Source organism: Stegostoma tigrinum, chromosome 12, assembly GCF_030684315.1.
Source record: "Stegostoma tigrinum isolate sSteTig4 chromosome 12, sSteTig4.hap1, whole genome shotgun sequence".
Lineage (NCBI taxonomy): Eukaryota > Metazoa > Chordata > Chondrichthyes > Orectolobiformes > Stegostomatidae > Stegostoma > Stegostoma tigrinum.
The window spans coordinates 24,925,260-24,943,662 of record NC_081365.1 but is presented as its reverse complement, the minus strand read 5'-3'; the positions used below and the strand labels follow the sequence as shown (position 1 = coordinate 24,943,662).

Below are 18,403 nucleotides of genomic sequence, written 5' to 3'. Positions count from 1 at the left end.
GTTTGTGGCCAGTGTAGAAATTGTTATTCATTGTTAGAGTATTTAATAACTTGCAAAGTTTTCAAAATAATTTTACTAGTCAGTGAGCATTGGAGGTGGGCTCAGGTTTTGCTGCTGTTTACATGAAATAAATGATTTTCTTGGAGGGATTTGAGCTAATTCTCTTGGCACAAACCGAAGGGATGAATGGGTGCAATGTGCCATAGGTGTCTTTCTGTACTGTATTGTAACTGTTTTCATGTCTGAGACTTCAATGTAATCTGCTTTTACTCAGCACAAGCCTATCTATTGTGGGAGTTTTTGTGAAAAATACAGAAAGAAAGGAAAAAGGACGAACTCTTCGCCACTTGCCTTTTGGAGCTTCAGACTGTTGGGCTTGCTTTCCCTCTGTCATCTTCTGCACTAATTTCCTTTATTTTAATCAATGCTGCCAACTGTTTTCTTATTGACATCATAACACCATGCAAATGAAAGCAAATTTAATCAACACTCTCGTTACTTTCAGCTTACAAACAAAGTAGTCCAACAAACTACCTTCTCCTTGCTTGCATATGTTCTGAAGAGGGCTCTCAACAACATTGAGTACTGCCTGAATGTGGAAGTGTGGGAAAACTCTGAAATTTACACTCGTGGTGCAATGGAGGATTTTGCACAGCAGTTCAGAGAGAACCTCAGCAAGGTACTTAGCACTGTAGCCACATCATGACGTTTACGTTTCACAAACTCCGTTTGGCGGGCTTGGAGTTTGGTTATGACTTGAACTTATGAGGTATCTTTTGATGTAGACAACCCTTAATGTTATTTCCAAAAGTAAAAGGAAAGGATGAAATAGAAGAAACAGATACCAAGCCAGACCAAATCAAACTGGCTAACACTGGATATTGCAACATAGTGAAATTAAAGCTTGCAATGTTCCTCAAAGTTACCTAATTGTTCCTAACTAGATTTTATGAATAACCAATATCAGACATCAAGTTTATAGCTTAAACAGAATATACTGATTTATTAATAATACTGTAACTTTAACAAAAGGAAGTTTAACAACAATATAAGCTACTTCAAAACAAAAATTATTGGAGAAACTCAGCAGGTCTTACAGCATTTATGGAGAAAATTGGATTCAGTGACCGTTCTTCAGAACTGTTCTCAAGACTGTCCTTCCACAATCTTTAGAGGAAGAGAGTTCCGAAGACTCGGTCCTCCCCTCATCTACCTTGAATAGGCAGTCCCCTATTTTTAAATTGTGACCCCTAGTTCTAGAATCTTACACAAGATGAACCATCCTTTCTAGCACCTGCAGCCTCTCGAAATCAAGGTTGACATCTGTCCAGCTAAATGAGCGTACTGATGACTAAGGACCCCAATTTAGGATTCATAAGTAAAATCATCCGTTCCACATGCACCCTTTAAAGAACCCTCAGGATCAAGAAGTCTCTTCCCTTTAAAAAACTGTAGTGGATAGGAGCCCAGCCTATCTAACCTTTTCCCATTTGACAAACTGTTCATTCCAGTTGTTAGTCTAACATACTTTCTCTCTGACTGCCTCCAGTGCGATTACAAATTAAATCGGGAGGTCAGTCCTCCTAATCTTGGACTCATTCTTCTCTTTCTGAAAGTGAATGTAAAATTCAGTCATTATGATTGCTGCTCCCAAGGTTATATTAATTCTGCATAAAAGCAGGCCCAGTACAATTTAGCCTGATTTTTGCCTCCAAAGAATCCATTTTGGAAACACTCTGTTGTGTAGGCTACCTTCTCCAAATCTGAGTTTTCCAATCTATTGCAGATTGAAACGCAGATTAAAAATTGAAATATATTCACATCGATTTGCAGTTTTACAGATTGCCTCTAGAAGCATTGATCAAATCATTCTAATCCTTTAGGATGAATAGTATCACAATATTATGATGGATTCAGTGATTACCGTCAGTAAAGTCAATTTTTTAATTTACTCTTTGCTAAGTTTCTATGAAATTCAGATTTGCAAAACATATACAGACTTAACTTTAGAAATATGGAACTCTTCTGCAATTCCCATACTGTTCTGTGCCATTTTTCTTCTGATATAGCATTTACCAGATATAAATAGCATTGTGGCTACATGGCAATCTTTGTTAAAGAACAAAGAAAAGGAAGAGGATGGAAAAGAAAAGCAGGGAGATGAGAAAAACACAAAATGCACCAGTGCAGCAAAGCAAGCAAATGAGATTCCAGTTCTTACAGACCAGCACGGTAACGTTTTCTTTTTCTCAGAATAGGAAGTTATACGAAATTGTGTGGTTTAAATTTTGAAAAATCAATGGGCCAGAATTTACTGTCAAAATAGTGTTTTGTGAATAATGAACATTTTTAATTAAAGTGCAATTATGCAAGCAACTTGCAGCCAGAAACAAATACCCCATAACTGAGTCACTCGGAAGTCGCAGGATAATTTGCACCACTCTGCTGTTAACTTAAAGCCATGACATTCTTTGCGTAGTCTCCCCATGGTTTTCATAGAGTTGCTTTATACATTAACTGAACTGTAAATTTAGCACATGTGATTAAATCTGATCATGATAATTTATAACCTTTTTCATGACATGATAATTGATAATGATGGTCAACCAATCTCATTTCTGTAGGAAGCAAAGTTAAAAACATGGAGTCTCCTTCCTTCAGTGAATTGTTGGTAATTTTAAGTGTGTTTAATTTTAAGATTTAAAACTATTTTAGTTTCTCTCTCTGTCTCTCAGCTCAGTCTTACTGACTCAATATTCCTTTTTTTTTTACCTGATATAGTATTGTCACCAATTCATAATCCAAGTTTACATGTTTGTCTCAATCTTTAAAACTCAATGAGATGATGAGACTAAGTGGAGAGAGAGAGTGAAATTAAAATGGTTTTAATTTTTAAAATCTCACAACAATTCACTGAAGGAGGGGGATTGCATATCAAATACGTTTGATAATAATAAATGCTTAGTCTGTGCATTTAATAAAATACATTCTGGTAAGCCCAGCTTCACATTTCACGTCTTTCCCTTTAGGTGAAGATGATGCTGAGACCACTGTTCTGAAGGCAGTTGTCCTCCAGGTTATGTGTCTTTACCAGAAAGTGGTCCCTCATATGGTTTCACAGTGTGCATTTGATTTCAGTAAATTGCTTAAAGGTATGTAAATATCATTACAATGTTATGGAAAGCTGAGTAGTTAATAGAAACATGCTGTTTGCCAACAACTGGTTTGAAAAGTAGAACTGGGGGGATTGAAATTAAATGCATTAATTTACTGTAAGTTGCTTTGTTCCCGTTCATGTGTAGTTATCTATATGGTAGTTTTATATGAATATGTGGTACCTTATTTTTATATATATATTCATTCCCTGCATGTGGGCTTCACCAGCAAGACCAAATTTGTTGTTAAAACTGAACTGTTCTCAGGAAGATGTGTAGGGATCTGTAAGGATCAAGGTTAGATGTCCTGTCTTACCATTTTTTATGTGGGTTTGTGTTCAATAAAGCATTCTGCTGTTCACTCACAAATGTGAAAATTTCACATTATGTCATATTGGCAATGGTGATCACACTCATAGAAGCAGAGATGAGCAGTAAGACCCTGAAGTGAAGACTAATGATGGTAAACATGATCAAGTGTGTCACCTGCAGAGACCTATTATTTGGCCTGCTGACACTCCACTTACAGCATTTGTCTGATGTTTTGATCTCTGTGATTGTAAAGTCTGTGTTTGGGTGCTCTCTTCACTTCACCTGACGAAGCTTGTGATTTCAAATAAACCGGTTGGACTATAACCTGATGTCATGTGACTGTTGACCTTGTCTGCCCCAGTCCAACACCAGAATCTCGACATCATGGGAAACAAGAGGTCAGCCCAGTGAACCAAAACCAGAGGTGGGGAATGTACTGGGACTGAACTTGGTGTGTTGGGGCGGGCTAATGACAGACTTAGAGACGTGCCTACATGCTGAGCAGTGGACACAAAAGTGTGCACAAAAGTTGAAGAAAGTGCAGGAGAAAACCTGTGGCAGTCTATAGTATTAACAACAAGAAAAAGTCAATTGACCACAATAGGTAAAGTGCAAGTAGTCCTGCTATTACGTGTGTTTCGTCAATGTGAATTGGCTGTAACGCAATTAACAAATTAGTGATCATTGTTTGGATAACGCGAGCTTTCTGCTGTACTAGTATAGTGACTTTCTATAGGGATCTCCTATAGCATGATTTTCTGTAGTGTAATTGTCTACACTCCAGTCACACAGGAACGCAACTATAGCATTGTACCAGAACTACCTGTATAACAGAGACAAAGTGCTTAAGTACTTACAAAGCTGGGAAGGAAGAAACAAACAATTAGAAAATACATTGTCGACAAAAACATCATACAATTTCATTTTTGTATTTCCAATTGTGCAGTAAAATGGGGAGCAAATGATTTTAACACCAAGGAATTGCTGCACTCTTTGAAAACTAGATGTTGATGCTGCTGCTTTGATGAACCAGGACGTATGCAGGCTAATCTTGACCTGAAGAAAACTTGTGACAGTTACGAGCAGCTTATTTCTTAAAGCAGTGCCTTCCAATGCCTATCTATAAGTGGTTAGAATATGGGAAACTTGCCACCTGAAGAAGTTGGTAATGAGAATGACTTAGATGCATCTAAGAGAAAACTAGGTAAACACATGAGGGAGTGCAAAAAGAAAGATGCTAGAGTTTTATGGATGGAATTGGCAGAGATTTGCGTGGAGCGTAGGCATTGGATAATATCTTTGGGCTGATGGCCTGTTTTTATGCTGATATTGGGTGCTAGGATGATGTTGAGTTTTATTGTGATGAAATCTTCAACTGCTTTTTCCAGGCATTGTGACTGAGAAAGGGGTCAGACAGGAAGTTGCACCTGTTCTACAGCACCACATACTTCAGCTTGCCCTAGAGCTGCCTGCCAATAAGTTTGCTTGGTTCAAAATTCAGGTACCATTATATAAGGCAAACAAGTGTTTTACTTGAAAAACAAAAGAACTGTGGATACTGTAAATCAGAGCCAAAAACAGAAGTTGCTGGAAAAACTCAGCAGATCTGGCAGCATCTGTGAAGAAAAATCAGTGTCAACATTTCGGATCCAGTGACCCTTCCTCGGAACCTTTTGGTTTTTATAAGTAATGTTGGTACTATTTGCTTGATGTTTGTTATAGTTAGCTGGTGCCTGGTGTGTGCTCATGTTATATCATAGTTGGAAAAATAGTCACTGGTAAATTGGTGATGTACCGTATATACTTCTATAAGTATGGGGTGGCTGCTGCCTCTTAGTACCAGGAACTCGAGGTCGATTCCAGCCTTGGGCAACTATCTGTGTGGAATTTGCACATTCTCCTTTTGTCTGCGTGGGCTTCCTCCATCTGCTCCAGTTTCCTCCTCTAGTCAGAAGATGAGTAGTTTAGGTGATTGGCCATGCTAAATTGCCCATAGTGTTTAGGGTTCTGCAGACTAAGATGGGTTAGCCATGGGAAATGCAGAGCCACAGAGATAGATTTGAGTCTGGGTGGGTTGCTCTTCAGAGGGTTGGTGTGGACTTGATGGGCTGAATGGTGTGGTTCCACATTGTAGGAGCTCTGTGATGATAAGAGGCAACCCGGGATTTTAGTTGGAAAAATCTAATTTTTCATTTATCTCATGCAAAGGCCTCGGGAAGGGCCACCAGACCTGAAAGTTTAACTCTGATTTCTCTTCACAGATGCTGCCAGACTCGCTGAGCTTTTCCAGCAACCTCTGTTTTTTTTTGTGTTTTATTTAGATTGGAATTGCATTTTAAGTGTAAAGGTGCAATATTTCCTTTTCAAAAAACTCGCTTCAAACTTGGCTTAATCCAAATAATTCAGTGTTAATTGACTCAGTAACACGCACACTTTAAAAATCAAAGCTCAGGAATTTAGTCCAACTCTAGAGACACAAGCACTGAATCTAGGGTAACACACCAGTACAGAACTGAGGAGGCGCTGTGTTGTCAGAGGATCTGTCTTTCAATGAGGTATTAAACCATATTAAAGTGTTCTTTAAAAGTGATGAGGCTTTCTGTCTCTTAACACCTCTCATATATGAATTCCAGATACCATCACATTGCCTGAAAAAGTTCTCCTGAAACACCCTGAGCCATCCTTCTGCCAATTCATTTAAATAATGCTCTTAATTAGTAATCTCCGAATCAAGGGCCTTCATAGTTTTATACTCTTCACTTAAATTTTCCTCAGCCTTATATCTTCAAAGATAACTGGCTTAAACTGCCCAGCCTTTCTTCATACTTAAAACTCTCCATTCCTAGCATCCTCCCTATAAATGTACATATAATCACGAGGATCATAATCATAATAGAGGCTACCAAAGTTAACTTTTCACAGCATTCTGTTAATAATTCTTTAAAATGTAATACATGTAGAACATGCAAAAGTCCGCATTTTGTCTGATCATAATGCTGAATCTAATCACTACCGAGATTTATGGTTTTAATGTGAAGATACCATCTGATGCAATAACTGATTTATTCTGCATTTTTTTTGTAGGATATCACAAGTACAGAGAAAAGTGGTGAAGAAAAATCAGTACTTTATTTGTTGATTAAAATGTATGTGACTAGTAAAAGCTCTCAATTGCAAATGTTGACCAAGCATCTTATTATAAAGGTCAGTTGAGATTTTAATTGACATTATTTAATTCCCATTATTTGACAATACATACAAGCCGTTAGCTTTCAAATAATATTGTAAATTTAATTCTGAATGAGTCAAGAAAATCTTCTTGCTATTAATACATTCCCCAAAATAATTTAGGTCCTGCTTACTTTGAATATTAGGTGTCAGTTTAATGACCAATGATTTCTGAAGAAGGGGCTAAGCCCAAAACATCAGCTTTCCTGCTCATCTGATGCCGTTTGGCTTGCCGTGTTCATCCAGCTCTACACCTTGTTATATCAGAAATGTACTGTTTGTCTCATATCCACATCTTTGAATAATTCAAGACGATTTGTTGATCAGTCAGCTTGACAGTTGATTCATTATTCAAACTAATGCAGGTTGTAGGAAATATGTTGGCTGAATGGTAAATGTTACTTTCTGAACAAGCAATTGATGAAGGGTAATGCTGGATGCAGTTTACACTAAGTTTTGCATTTAATTACAAAATTAAGCATTACTGGCGTATAACACCAACTCAACTACTTTCAATAGATGTCTCTTTATACACTTTACAAAGCAATTTAAACTAAATTATCCAAATTAAGTTATGCTACCCAAACAGTATAGTATCAGTCCCTTAAAGGGGAAAGTATATCTTTATACGTGCTCAGGTTAAACCTCAGTCAATGCCTATTACTGACATATAATTAAACACAGTTGATGTATAGTTAGTAATAAGTTTTTATGAAGAAATCAGGTTCTTTTGTTAGCTTTGAGTTAACAGCTTTACATATATGCTGTGAATATTGCCATTTTTGCATTAAAAAAACCTGGTTTTAAACATAGAACAGCTGGTCGGCATACATATCCTTCTTACAAATGACTGTTCTAAATCACAATTCATTTTTTATTTACAGCTAAATGAAATTACCATACTAGCTATGGATTAGCATGGTGAAACGGCCTATATTTGGCACCTTGTCTAGGGATGCCTTTTTGAGAGAGTAGAGAGAATAAAATGACTCTGATTAAAGCATACAATACCTCTTTAAAATGTCTGATAAAGGAGTTGCATGTGGATTGTTAAATAATGATTTGCAAATATTGCGTGGTAAATTCCATCCATTTGAGTATCTCTCTAGAGTTAAATAGGATTTTTTAAAACTGAATTTGGCAGGGTACTGTGACCCTTGCCAAGGGCACTCGCACAGTATCACTGACCCACAACAATTTAACATGATAACAACACTTATCACTTCAAAATCAATTCTGTACCCCTTTCATAGGAGGAAGTCCCACTTTAGTGAGAAAATTGAATGGCTGATAGCTCTGTGGTCCCCGCGCACCTCCAAGATAGGTAACTGCTGCTGGAATTGCAACCATGTGACCACTGTTGATTGTCATGAAAGCCTATTTGTTTACTGTATCCTTTAGGGAAGGAAATCTCATCCTTACCTGGTCTGGCCTACATGTAACTTCAGATCCGCAGCAATGTGGTCGACTCTGGGCAATAAATGCTGGCCCAGCTAGTGATGGCCACATTCTATGAATTAATTTTTAAAAAAAGAGAGGCTAGCAAGGGATAAAGGTGGGGAATGACCCTAGTGGTGAGGTGTATGTGACAGGCCCCTGCACCACCAACCTGCTTGACTAATAACAGATTTTCCAGCTAAAGCTGCTGACCTTCTTGCTTGGTGGACTCTGTCTCCACCATGGGTAAAATACTGGTGACAGTGGAATGTGACCCTTAAGAGCTGCCTGACACCTCCACAGCCCTTCTCAAAGCTTCACAGAACTTTTGAGTATATGAGGATGCAGCAGGAAAGCCAACCACTGGATTAACCATGCCAACCTTCTCAGGTCTGCTGGTGGGGGAACATTAAAATCCAATACATTATCCTATGGCAGTTGTATTTTGAAGTACTTTGTTAAGGTGATTTATTAAAAGTCAACTGTGATACATTCTCCAGCTGAGTTCAGTTTTACTGGAACCAAAAAGAATATAGAACATAGAACAGTACAGCACAGTACAGGCCTTTTGGCCCACCATGTTGTGCCGAGCCTCCTCTTTTAAACTGAAACTCTCGTGCATACAAGGAAATGTGGTGGTTCACAGCAGTTGAGTGAATTTTGTTTTCACTTTAGGAGGACCATTTTGTCTTCTAAAGGAGAAGTTTTGAGCGCAGCACTGTTGATTTCCTTCAAATACCTAAGGCACTAAATTGCACACACATGCAGTGGTGAATTTGCCTGAAATTAGAAGATTCATCTTTTGAATGTATTTAGAATCACAGTTCAATTACATTTTTTTTCTTGTGTTTAAAATCTATTACCAAACATTCTTTATTTTATGACTGTTTAAGGTGGTTGAAATTTCCTGTGGTAAACTTATTATTAGCACCTGGGACTAGAGGAGTTCCTTCACCTTGTGTTCTCTTGGACCACTCCTTTCTCAATGGGCAGATGTAAAGTGTTACAAGCTTTTGTTTCTTGGCTAGGTTTTAAAAGAGAGTGGAAATTTTGAGTACACCTGGAAAGAGCTAGAACTGTGGGTGAAAGGTCTTTCATCTGTTTCTGATTCGGAACAAGAGAGTGCCATTTTATTTCTTGAAAGGGTAAGTACAGATTATGTTTACAGATCCTGTATTCCATATTTGCATAAAGTTGAAGATAATTACATAGTAAATAATATTGTTAAAAATAATTAGTTATCAAATTCCACACTCAAGTAGAAGAGTAGGTGTGTTTAGTGGCAAGTTCATCCCTGATACAATGTGGTAGAGTTGAGAATGGTGTCCTTATAATGTATATTTTTGATGATGTTTTAATTCACACTTCTGGCTAAGTTTGTAATGAATTCATTTAGATTGAGAGACTTGCATCAAAACAGCACTGATCATAATCTCAGGGCTCTCCATGAGCTTTACGTAAGTACAAAAGTGCCATTCTTGTAAACTGAACCCTTTATGCAGTTATGGATGGTATTGAAATAAATTTCAAGGTCTCCTTTCTACTTGGTATAAAATACAAGTTTGATTTGCCTGCACAATTTAGGAATGTTTGTTCTAAAAATTAGCGTTCGAGTGTTCAGAGAACATCTCCTCCTGACAATGGACAAACATCTTTCACCTTTTTTTATTGCATATTCCTCCCTTGTAGCTCCATAGCTGACACAAATGGGTGAATGGCTTGTCCCTAGCAGGTTGCTCAATGCTGTAAGTAGTTTAGCCATCAGCCTGCTTTTCATATTCCACTAGAGTACCCAAAAGTACCCATACACACTGACTAAGACTAGGAACTCTTTCCACTTCATGGTACTGGGTACTGGTGTTGCTCCTTCCGTAATATCATAAATTGCAACATGTAAAAACTGTGGAATAGTTAGATCCAACAAGTTGAACAGTTGATATGATCTCACTAAGTGACAGTAATACAATTGGCTCACTCTTTCTCTTAATATATGTGTTTACATACAGTAGGATTTTCAATTTTGTTTATTTCACAGATTTCTTTTCCTTATTTGCATATGCACAATTTTCATAAATTGCTTTGTGTGTTTTCCTAGGTTCTGATAAAGTTAATATCAAATCCATATCCTTACACAGACAAGATCTCAGATGCAATACAAGAAGCCAGCATGCTTCAAGCAAACCTTGGTGGACAGGACTCTGAAAGCGTCCGCTTGCCTATCTCACATATTGATGGTGAGCAGGGAAGCAATAAAAAATACTGATTCTCTTACTGTTACTGTAGGAAAAAACAAAGAGCAAAAGTAAACCTTTCTGAAAATAAACGTTAATCAGTTAGTGGGTGGTGATGGCTCAGTGGTATTATCACTGAACTGTTAATCCAGAGGGCCAGGAAATGTTCCGGGGACCTGGGTTTGAAACCTGACATGGCAGTGGTGGAATTTGAATTCAATAAAAGTGTGAGATTACAAGTTTAATAATGACCATGAAGCCATTCTTAATTGTCAAGGTCACTAATGACCTTTAGGGAAGGAAACTGCCACCCATACCTGATCTGGACTACATGTGATTCTAGACCCACAGCAGTGTGGTTGACTCTTAGCTGCTGTCTTGCATGGGCAATGAATCGCCAGTCAGCGATGAGCTCATCCGTGAATGAATTTTAAACAAGTGTTTCAGCCAGTGATGTTAGTTCTGGTAGAATGAACTGCACAGTTGTGGACTGGGGTTTTCAACTTCATTTTATGCCCTCTTTAAAATCTCAGAATTGTGTACATCCAACCACAGTATTTTGACCATTCTGTGTAGTGTTTGAAAAATCATTTTCTGAATGCACTGAAACAAATAATCCTACCTTTTGCATTTAACTGTTCATTTGCATTCAGGTTGCTGAATGGTTATCATGGATAGATAGGAATGTAGCATCGGAGTTGAAATCACATCAGCCGCAATCTTATTAAATAGTGAAGGGATGAATGGCCTACTGTTGTTCATGGTCGTACGTCATTTATGGTTGGCAAAATATTTTCCATTTCAGTATCAAGAATTCCCAAGATACATATTACATGGTTAGAACTCCATTTTCTTGGACTCCATCAATTAATTTCACCTCTGACTTCAAAAGAGAGTGAGCCCATGTAAATATTTCTCTATTTTCTAGAGCAGTGATCTTGTAGCTTCCCTAACATTTTGCCCGTCAGGATGCAGTGACTTTCATCCTGTCAATCTAAACTGAATTTGAACATAGATGTATGAAATGAAAAGATCAACAGATCATCAAATCCCTTACCAACTGAAGTGAGTGAATTACTATGTTAACAACCTTATAACTATTCCCTATGTATAAATAATGTGCAAACTCTGAAGTATTTTCTTCCGATATACTTCTGCTCACTGAATATCATCCAGTGAAATGCATGTAAATTCCATGAACTGTGTAAAGTGAAACGGACCATTACTCAGCCAATTATATTCACTTTGTAGTGAATGATTCTCCTAACCTTTTATTCTCTTTCAGATGTTCTGGATATGGTGGATGTTATTATGGAGACCAGTGAAGGTCTGAATGAAGAGGTTGGGATTACTCTGAGTGAGGATATGATTGCACAGACCTTTCCTTTCAGTGCTGTGGTTACAGCTGCTTTGGAAGCCAAGAACAAGGTTATTTTAGAAAACAGTAGTGGAAAAGGTGAATTGCTGAATGATCTTTGATAAGCGGTTCACTGTGTACAGCAGATCTCCCTAATTCTGACATTTTAATCTTTGTTCTTCAGTTGAAATTGTGTGTGGTTTTGATCAGTACAAATACAAAATATTTTCAATGCAACTCCCGTTCTGATGCTTCAATTCATTTACATAAAAACACACAAAGGATCAAATAAACTATCATGATGTATGGAGAAGATGAAATTTGCGTTCCGTTTTTTTCCTTTTCTCTTCCATTTTACTTACTAAAGTTCTGTTTGACTGTTGCTACATCCTTTGCATACTGTTGCTAAACTTGCTCAGAAACTCTGCATAATTGTTGCTTGGTGTTATCATGAACAAAGGAAGCCAAACAATCTTTTTAAAAGAACAAGTACATTTGTGTGAGTTTTAATAGGTGGAGCATTCAGTTTTGGGGTAACATAGCTGATATCTTGAAATTGTTGCTCAAAGCCTCCACTGAATAAAACTCAATACTCAGCTGTCTCATTTACTGATTCCCATCTTCTTGTGCCATTTCAGATGCTATTCTGAAGTATCTTTCTGTTGTTATGACTGACATTCTACATGTGCAACAAGATCCATTGGCTTTGTGTCTGGTATTACAGTCATATGACAAAGAACTGGATTCATTGCCTGAAAAACAAACTGTGCACAAAAATATTTGGCAGCTGCACAAATATTATAGGCTTTGGATCCCACAACAAGCCCAGGAAACGCTGGTAAGAAATTGAATTTCTACATGGAATCATTCAACAGCTGGGTTTGCACTTACCAATAAAATCAGTGTGTGTCTATACTGTTTGTACTGATAGCACTAATTTCAAATACTCTTTGCTCATGGTTTACTTATTGACTCTCAATGTGTGCATTTCTGAAATGTCTTGAATTTTAATTAGCGCTATAGAATTTATAGTATAACCAAAAATCTATATAGTTAGTGTTAATGTTCGGGCTAAACTCATATTTATTTTATCCCTCCTGTCTAAAACCTTGCCTTCTCTGTTCCCCTCCTCCCCTAAAAATAAAATTCATGCAATGTGTTTATAATCTTATCATTAAGCAACTCATTAATTAAACAACTCCCAAATTTTGTTTCCTTCCCATTTACGGTACAGAGCCAAACTTGGTCAAACTTATGTTCAACATATCTTGAGTCTGGCTCCCTGCTTCATATTATTCTTGACCTTTGACAAAATTAATCATACCTTAAACCTCATCCCATCATTTTGTCCAAATCTGTGCACTCCATTTTTAGTGCATCACCCTCCAGATTCTGTCACAGATAGCTCCTCTACAAGTACTATATTGCTGAGAGGAGCTTCTCTTGCACATTAACCCAAGTGCACCCCAGCAACCCACCTTTGGCCTCACTCTCTTCGCTGTCTATATGCAACACCTCTGCCAACATTCCATCACAAGATAAGCCCATCATCTAAAAAGAGTTGTCTGAATTTTCTTTGAACTGCTTCAAATGCAATTAATTCTGTTTTCAAATAAGGAAAGCAGAATTCCACTCACATCTCCAGCACTGCACTCACCGAGGCCTGTGCAGCTGCTGTGAAACTTCTTCGCTTTTATATCCCATTCAGCTTGTCTTGCTGATCACTTGCTGTACTGCATACTAACATTTTGTTGATTACTTACAATGATATTATTCAAGAGTGTTTATCTCATTACTGTTTGCAGGACTTTACTGTTTAAACTGACTTCCACTTTCTCCTAGATTACAACAGTGACTATAACTCAAAAAGTAATTTATAGGAACATGGGACTTAGGAGAAAGAGTGACCTATTTGCCTTTCCAAGCCTGTTCTATATTTAATCAGATTGTGGTCTCAACTCCACTTTTCCTGTCCATATTCCTTGTCAATCAGATCTAACTCTGCCTTGAAGACATCGATGACCCAGCCTTATATACTTTCTGGGGAAAAGAATTCCAAGCACTGAGACCAGATATTTCTCCTCAGCTCCATATGAAAAGAGAGACCTCTTATTTTTAAGCTGTGCCCCTTGTTTTTTACCCTTACAAGAGGAATCCTCCCAGTATTCACTCTCTCATGTCCTCTAAAGTTTAAGTGAAATAACTTCTCATTTCCCTAATGTCTAATGGATATAGACCTAAACTGTTAAACTTTCCATCAAAAGATAAGCCATCAGCCCACAAAGAGTTGTGCGAATTTTCTTTGAACTGCTTCTAATGCATTGAATCTGTTTTTAAATAAGGAAAGTAGAATACCACTCATAACTCGAGGAGAGGTTTCACCAAGACCCTGTGCAGCTGCAGTAAAACTTACCTAATTTTATATTCCATTCCCCTTGCATTGATAATCACTTGCAGTACTTGCATACTAACATTGTGTTGTTTGTACAGTAACACATCCCTCCATATCACCAAGTTCTGCTGCAATCTCTCTCCATTTATGGTACACTTCTTTTCCAGAATAAACAAGTTCACATCCTATCACATTATTCTCCATTTGCCACATTTTTGCCCACCCACTTAACCTGTCTGCCCCTCTTTGTGATGATGGATGAACATCGCAGGCCAAGCAGCATCTCAGGAGCACAAAAGCTGATGAAGGGTCTAGGCCCGAAACGTCAGCTTTTGTGCTCCTGAGATGCTGCTTGGCCTGCTGTGTTCATCCAGCTTCACACTTTATTATATTGGATTCTCCAGCATCTGCAGTTCCCATTATCTCTGCCCCTCTTTGTGGACTCTTTACCTTGTCTTTCTAACTTACTTTCTATCTATCTTGGTGTTGTCAGCAAATTTATCTGCCATACATTCAGTCCCATCATCCAAATCATTGATATAGATGGTAAGTAGTTGAGGTCCTAGCATTGTAAGACTTTTAAACAAGGCTTCTCACTGTCCTCTGAGGTCCTTACCTGATACTGTGGATATCAACAGCACAAAACAAACTTTGGATATAATTTCCTATTTATGTGGTAGCCATCTATTACTTTACCAAGCAATAACCTCCATAAACTCAAAGCAGTAGTTGTTTAGTGAGATTCCATATTCCATGTTACCATGGGTTTCTCTGCCATCTAATTCCCCACATCTTCCTGTGACTGATCAAGTCATGCTTCCTGACTACAGCAGAAATATTCCTGAGGTTTGTGGCTTTATAAACCTTGCTGATCCTGGTCTCTTGACATACAGTGTCTTAAATTGGGTCATCTGCTTGGCTTACCAGTCCCATCTTGCTTATGCAAGACCACCTACATGTGGTCATACCTGCTACCAGCAGGAAAGATGTCTCCAGTGCATGCCAATAGCGGATGTGATTTCTGTGCCTTGGTAAGGCAGGAAGAAGTCATTCTCACGTTCCTGAGAGACTAGTGTCCAGGTCAATTGCTACAGTCAAAGTATCTGGATCACCAGTGACCTCGCCTTTTTCTTTCTTTCTTTACTTTCTTTACATTCCAGTGCAGTACAGGCCCTTCGGCCCTCAATGTTGCGCCAAACTGCGAAACCAATCTAAAGCCCATCTAACCTACACTATTTCATTATCATCCATTTGTACATATTTCTGTCTGTGTGTCCCTGATTTTTTCTCAGTTAATATCCTTGATCAGAATCTTCCTCATGTCACAACTCCATGTTGCTATTGAATGGTTTAAAGCTTAGGATGTTGCTGCACCTCACAACTGGCTACATTTGAACGCAAGAATAGATACAAGCCATATTAAAAGGCAAAGAAAGGTCTTACGACAGAAATGTGCAAATGACAAAATATCCCTCATCATAGATCCCTGTAGTACTCTATTAACTACAATTTGCCCATCTGAAAATGATCCATTTATCCCCAGTCTCTGTTTCCCATTAGCTAACCAATCCTTTATCCATGCTACTACCTACACCATGCACTCTTCTTATGCATAACCTTTGATGTAGCACCTTTTGGAAATCCAGGTGCACCGCATCCACATGTTCCCTTTAGTCCACTTTTCTTAACTTCCTCAAAGATCTGAAATAAATTTGTTACATACTATTTTCCTTTCACAAAACCATGTTGACTCTCGATCGTGATTTTCTGACTATCTTGCACTAACTTCCTCTATAACAGATACTAATAATTCCACTTGACAGATGTTAGGCTAACTGACCTATAGTTTTGTGCTTCCTGTCTCCCTCATTTCTTGAATAAAAGGGTTGCATAATTTATTTTACAATCCGCTGGGACCCTTCCAGATTATAAGCAGTGCCTCTACTTTCACTGCAGCTACTTCTTTTAAGACGGTAGGACGCACGAGCTATTTCATCCTGGAAACTTGTTGGAATTCAGGTCCCATAGCTTTCCTGGTACCTTTTTTTTTTCCTTGGTGTTGGTTATTGTTTTAGTTCCTCTGTCCCTTTTACCTCTTGATTCTCCATTTACTTTAAGGAAAGTTTTTAAGAGTTCAAAAGTGAAAACAGAAGCAAATATGTGTTCAATGGCTTATTTTCCAATACCAATTCCCCAAACTCATTCTCTAGAGGACCATCACCAGCTCTGGTTACTCTTTTCCTACTTAAATATTATAAAAACTCTTACAATCAATTTTTATATTACTAACATTTTTTCTATACTCTGTCCCTTTTTTTGAAGTCATTTTTTGCTGATTCTTAAAATCTGACCAATTGTCTGACTTACCAAAATCTTCACAGATTTGTGCATTGTTTCTTTCGATTTGACACTATTCTTAATTTCTTTATTTAGCCACAGATGCACATCCTCTCCAAAGAGTTAATTAGCTGTGATGTACTTTGGTATATCCTGAGATAATAGAATAAACTGCATTCTGTTCTGAGATTTCAAGCAAGACCTTGTATAAACAGGTGCAAACTGCTTCAAAGAAGCACGAACATTGGATTTTTTTAATATACTTATAAATTAAAAACATTCTATGCACAAGATATATGAGAACAACACACTCTGTTAGTGCTTAAAGACCTAAATATACAGGAAATAATTTTCTTGGAGTATTTTGATATCTCAAAGCTGCAAAATGACCATTGCAGACATAGTTGAACAGGTTGTATCATGGTACTGGGTATTTGTCTGACCAGAGAATTTGCTCGACCATGTCAGGGTCAGCTTGGGAGTTTTTAAACAGTTCCTTTCTCTATTCCTGCCCCACTTTTATCCTGAAGATACTGACTCACAAAATCTTTTCCTTTGTGCGAACTTGTGTTGGTAACCTTAAACTGCCTTAGCATAGAACTTAGAACACCACAGCGCAGTACAGACCCTTCGGCCCTCGATGTTGCACCGACCTGTGAACCCAAACTGAAGCCCATCTAACCTTCCAGTGCTTCCACATCCTTCCTATAATGCGGTGACCAGAACTGTATGCAATACTCCAATTGCGGCTACACCGGAGTTTTGTACAGCTGCAGCATGACCTCATGGCTCTGAAATTCAATCCCGCTACCAATAAAATCTAACACACTGTACACCTTCTAAACAACCCTATCAACCTGGGTGGCAACTTTCAGGGATCTATGTACATGGACACTGAGATCTCTCTGCTCGTCCGCACTGCCAAGAATCTTACCATTAGCCCTGTACTCTGTATTCCTGTTACTCATTCCAGAGTGAATCACCTCACACTTTTCTGCATTAAACTCCATTTGCCACCTTTCAGCCCATCTCTAAAGCTTATCTATGTTCCTCTGTAACCTGCAACATCCTTCTGCACTGTCCACAACTCCACCGACTTTAGTGTCATCCACAAAATTACTAACCCATCCTTCTATGCCCTCATTCAGGTCATTTATAAAAATGACAAACAGCAGTGGCCCCAAAACAGTGGCATCAGTTAATTGTCTGGAAATCTATGCTACACTGTAAAATGATTCTTCTTCAGAGAATCAGACATACTGCAGATTCTTCAGAAAACTGGAAGTACAATGGCTGCAAGACCACGGGGGTGCTGGATTAGGCAAGTGCAAACCATGATTACAAAATTAGTACAGTTGCATAGATTTCCCTACAGGTGCAATCACACAATTCGGGGAGATCTTAGATATCGCACTAACTGAACTATTTCATTAATTGACAAAAAGCTATTTTTGAATGAATTGTTTTCTGAAATTTATCCACAGCTTGAACAGTTTGGTTCGGAAACAATGAATCCTGCACTGTTGAAAGATACTTCATTCTGCAGCCTTCTACTGAGTGCCTATGGAATGGGAGATACCGTCCTTCTAAATGATGAGCTTATAGAAGATTTGAAGCAAGCTGTTACAAAATTGTGTCTACACGAGCTAGTTCTGGCTGTGAAGCAGGTGATTTTATACATCCGAACTTCTGTGGAGAACTTTAGTAAAGTGAGTATGATATTTGTTCCCAGTCCAACAGGGAAAACTATATTTTTATAAAACAATTAACTGTTCCTTTAATGTTGAAATAATGTTGGTGTAGTATCTTACTCTGCTTAACCCCTAAAATTAAAACTTAGTATACTGGAAAGTGTGGGGAGAAAAACATGAGTTCCAGGTCTAATTTTTTTCCTGTTTTGTTGCTGAGTAATTGAAATATTTTCTGGTTTTCTTTCTGATTTCCAGCATCCACA

General features: G+C 38.0%; 1 protein-coding gene across 2 annotated transcripts in view; it reads left to right on the top strand.

Moving 5' to 3' along the window:
• The window catches only part of urb1 (URB1 ribosome biogenesis homolog), a 108,871-nt gene that overhangs the window by 27,531 nt on the left and 62,937 nt on the right, over nucleotides 1–18,403 (top strand). For both annotated transcript variants that reach the window (XM_059650210.1, XM_048540621.2), the window contains exons 11-20: nucleotides 506–679; nucleotides 2,070–2,232; nucleotides 3,030–3,152; nucleotides 4,856–4,968; nucleotides 6,552–6,671; nucleotides 9,161–9,277; nucleotides 10,228–10,366; nucleotides 11,649–11,819; nucleotides 12,359–12,558; nucleotides 17,934–18,158. In XM_059650210.1, the coding sequence (XP_059506193.1) occupies nucleotides 506–679; nucleotides 2,070–2,232; nucleotides 3,030–3,152; nucleotides 4,856–4,968; nucleotides 6,552–6,671; nucleotides 9,161–9,277; nucleotides 10,228–10,366; nucleotides 11,649–11,819; nucleotides 12,359–12,558; nucleotides 17,934–18,158 (1,545 nt within the window). The remainder of the gene's footprint in view (nucleotides 1–505; nucleotides 680–2,069; nucleotides 2,233–3,029; nucleotides 3,153–4,855; nucleotides 4,969–6,551; nucleotides 6,672–9,160; nucleotides 9,278–10,227; nucleotides 10,367–11,648; nucleotides 11,820–12,358; nucleotides 12,559–17,933; nucleotides 18,159–18,403) is intronic.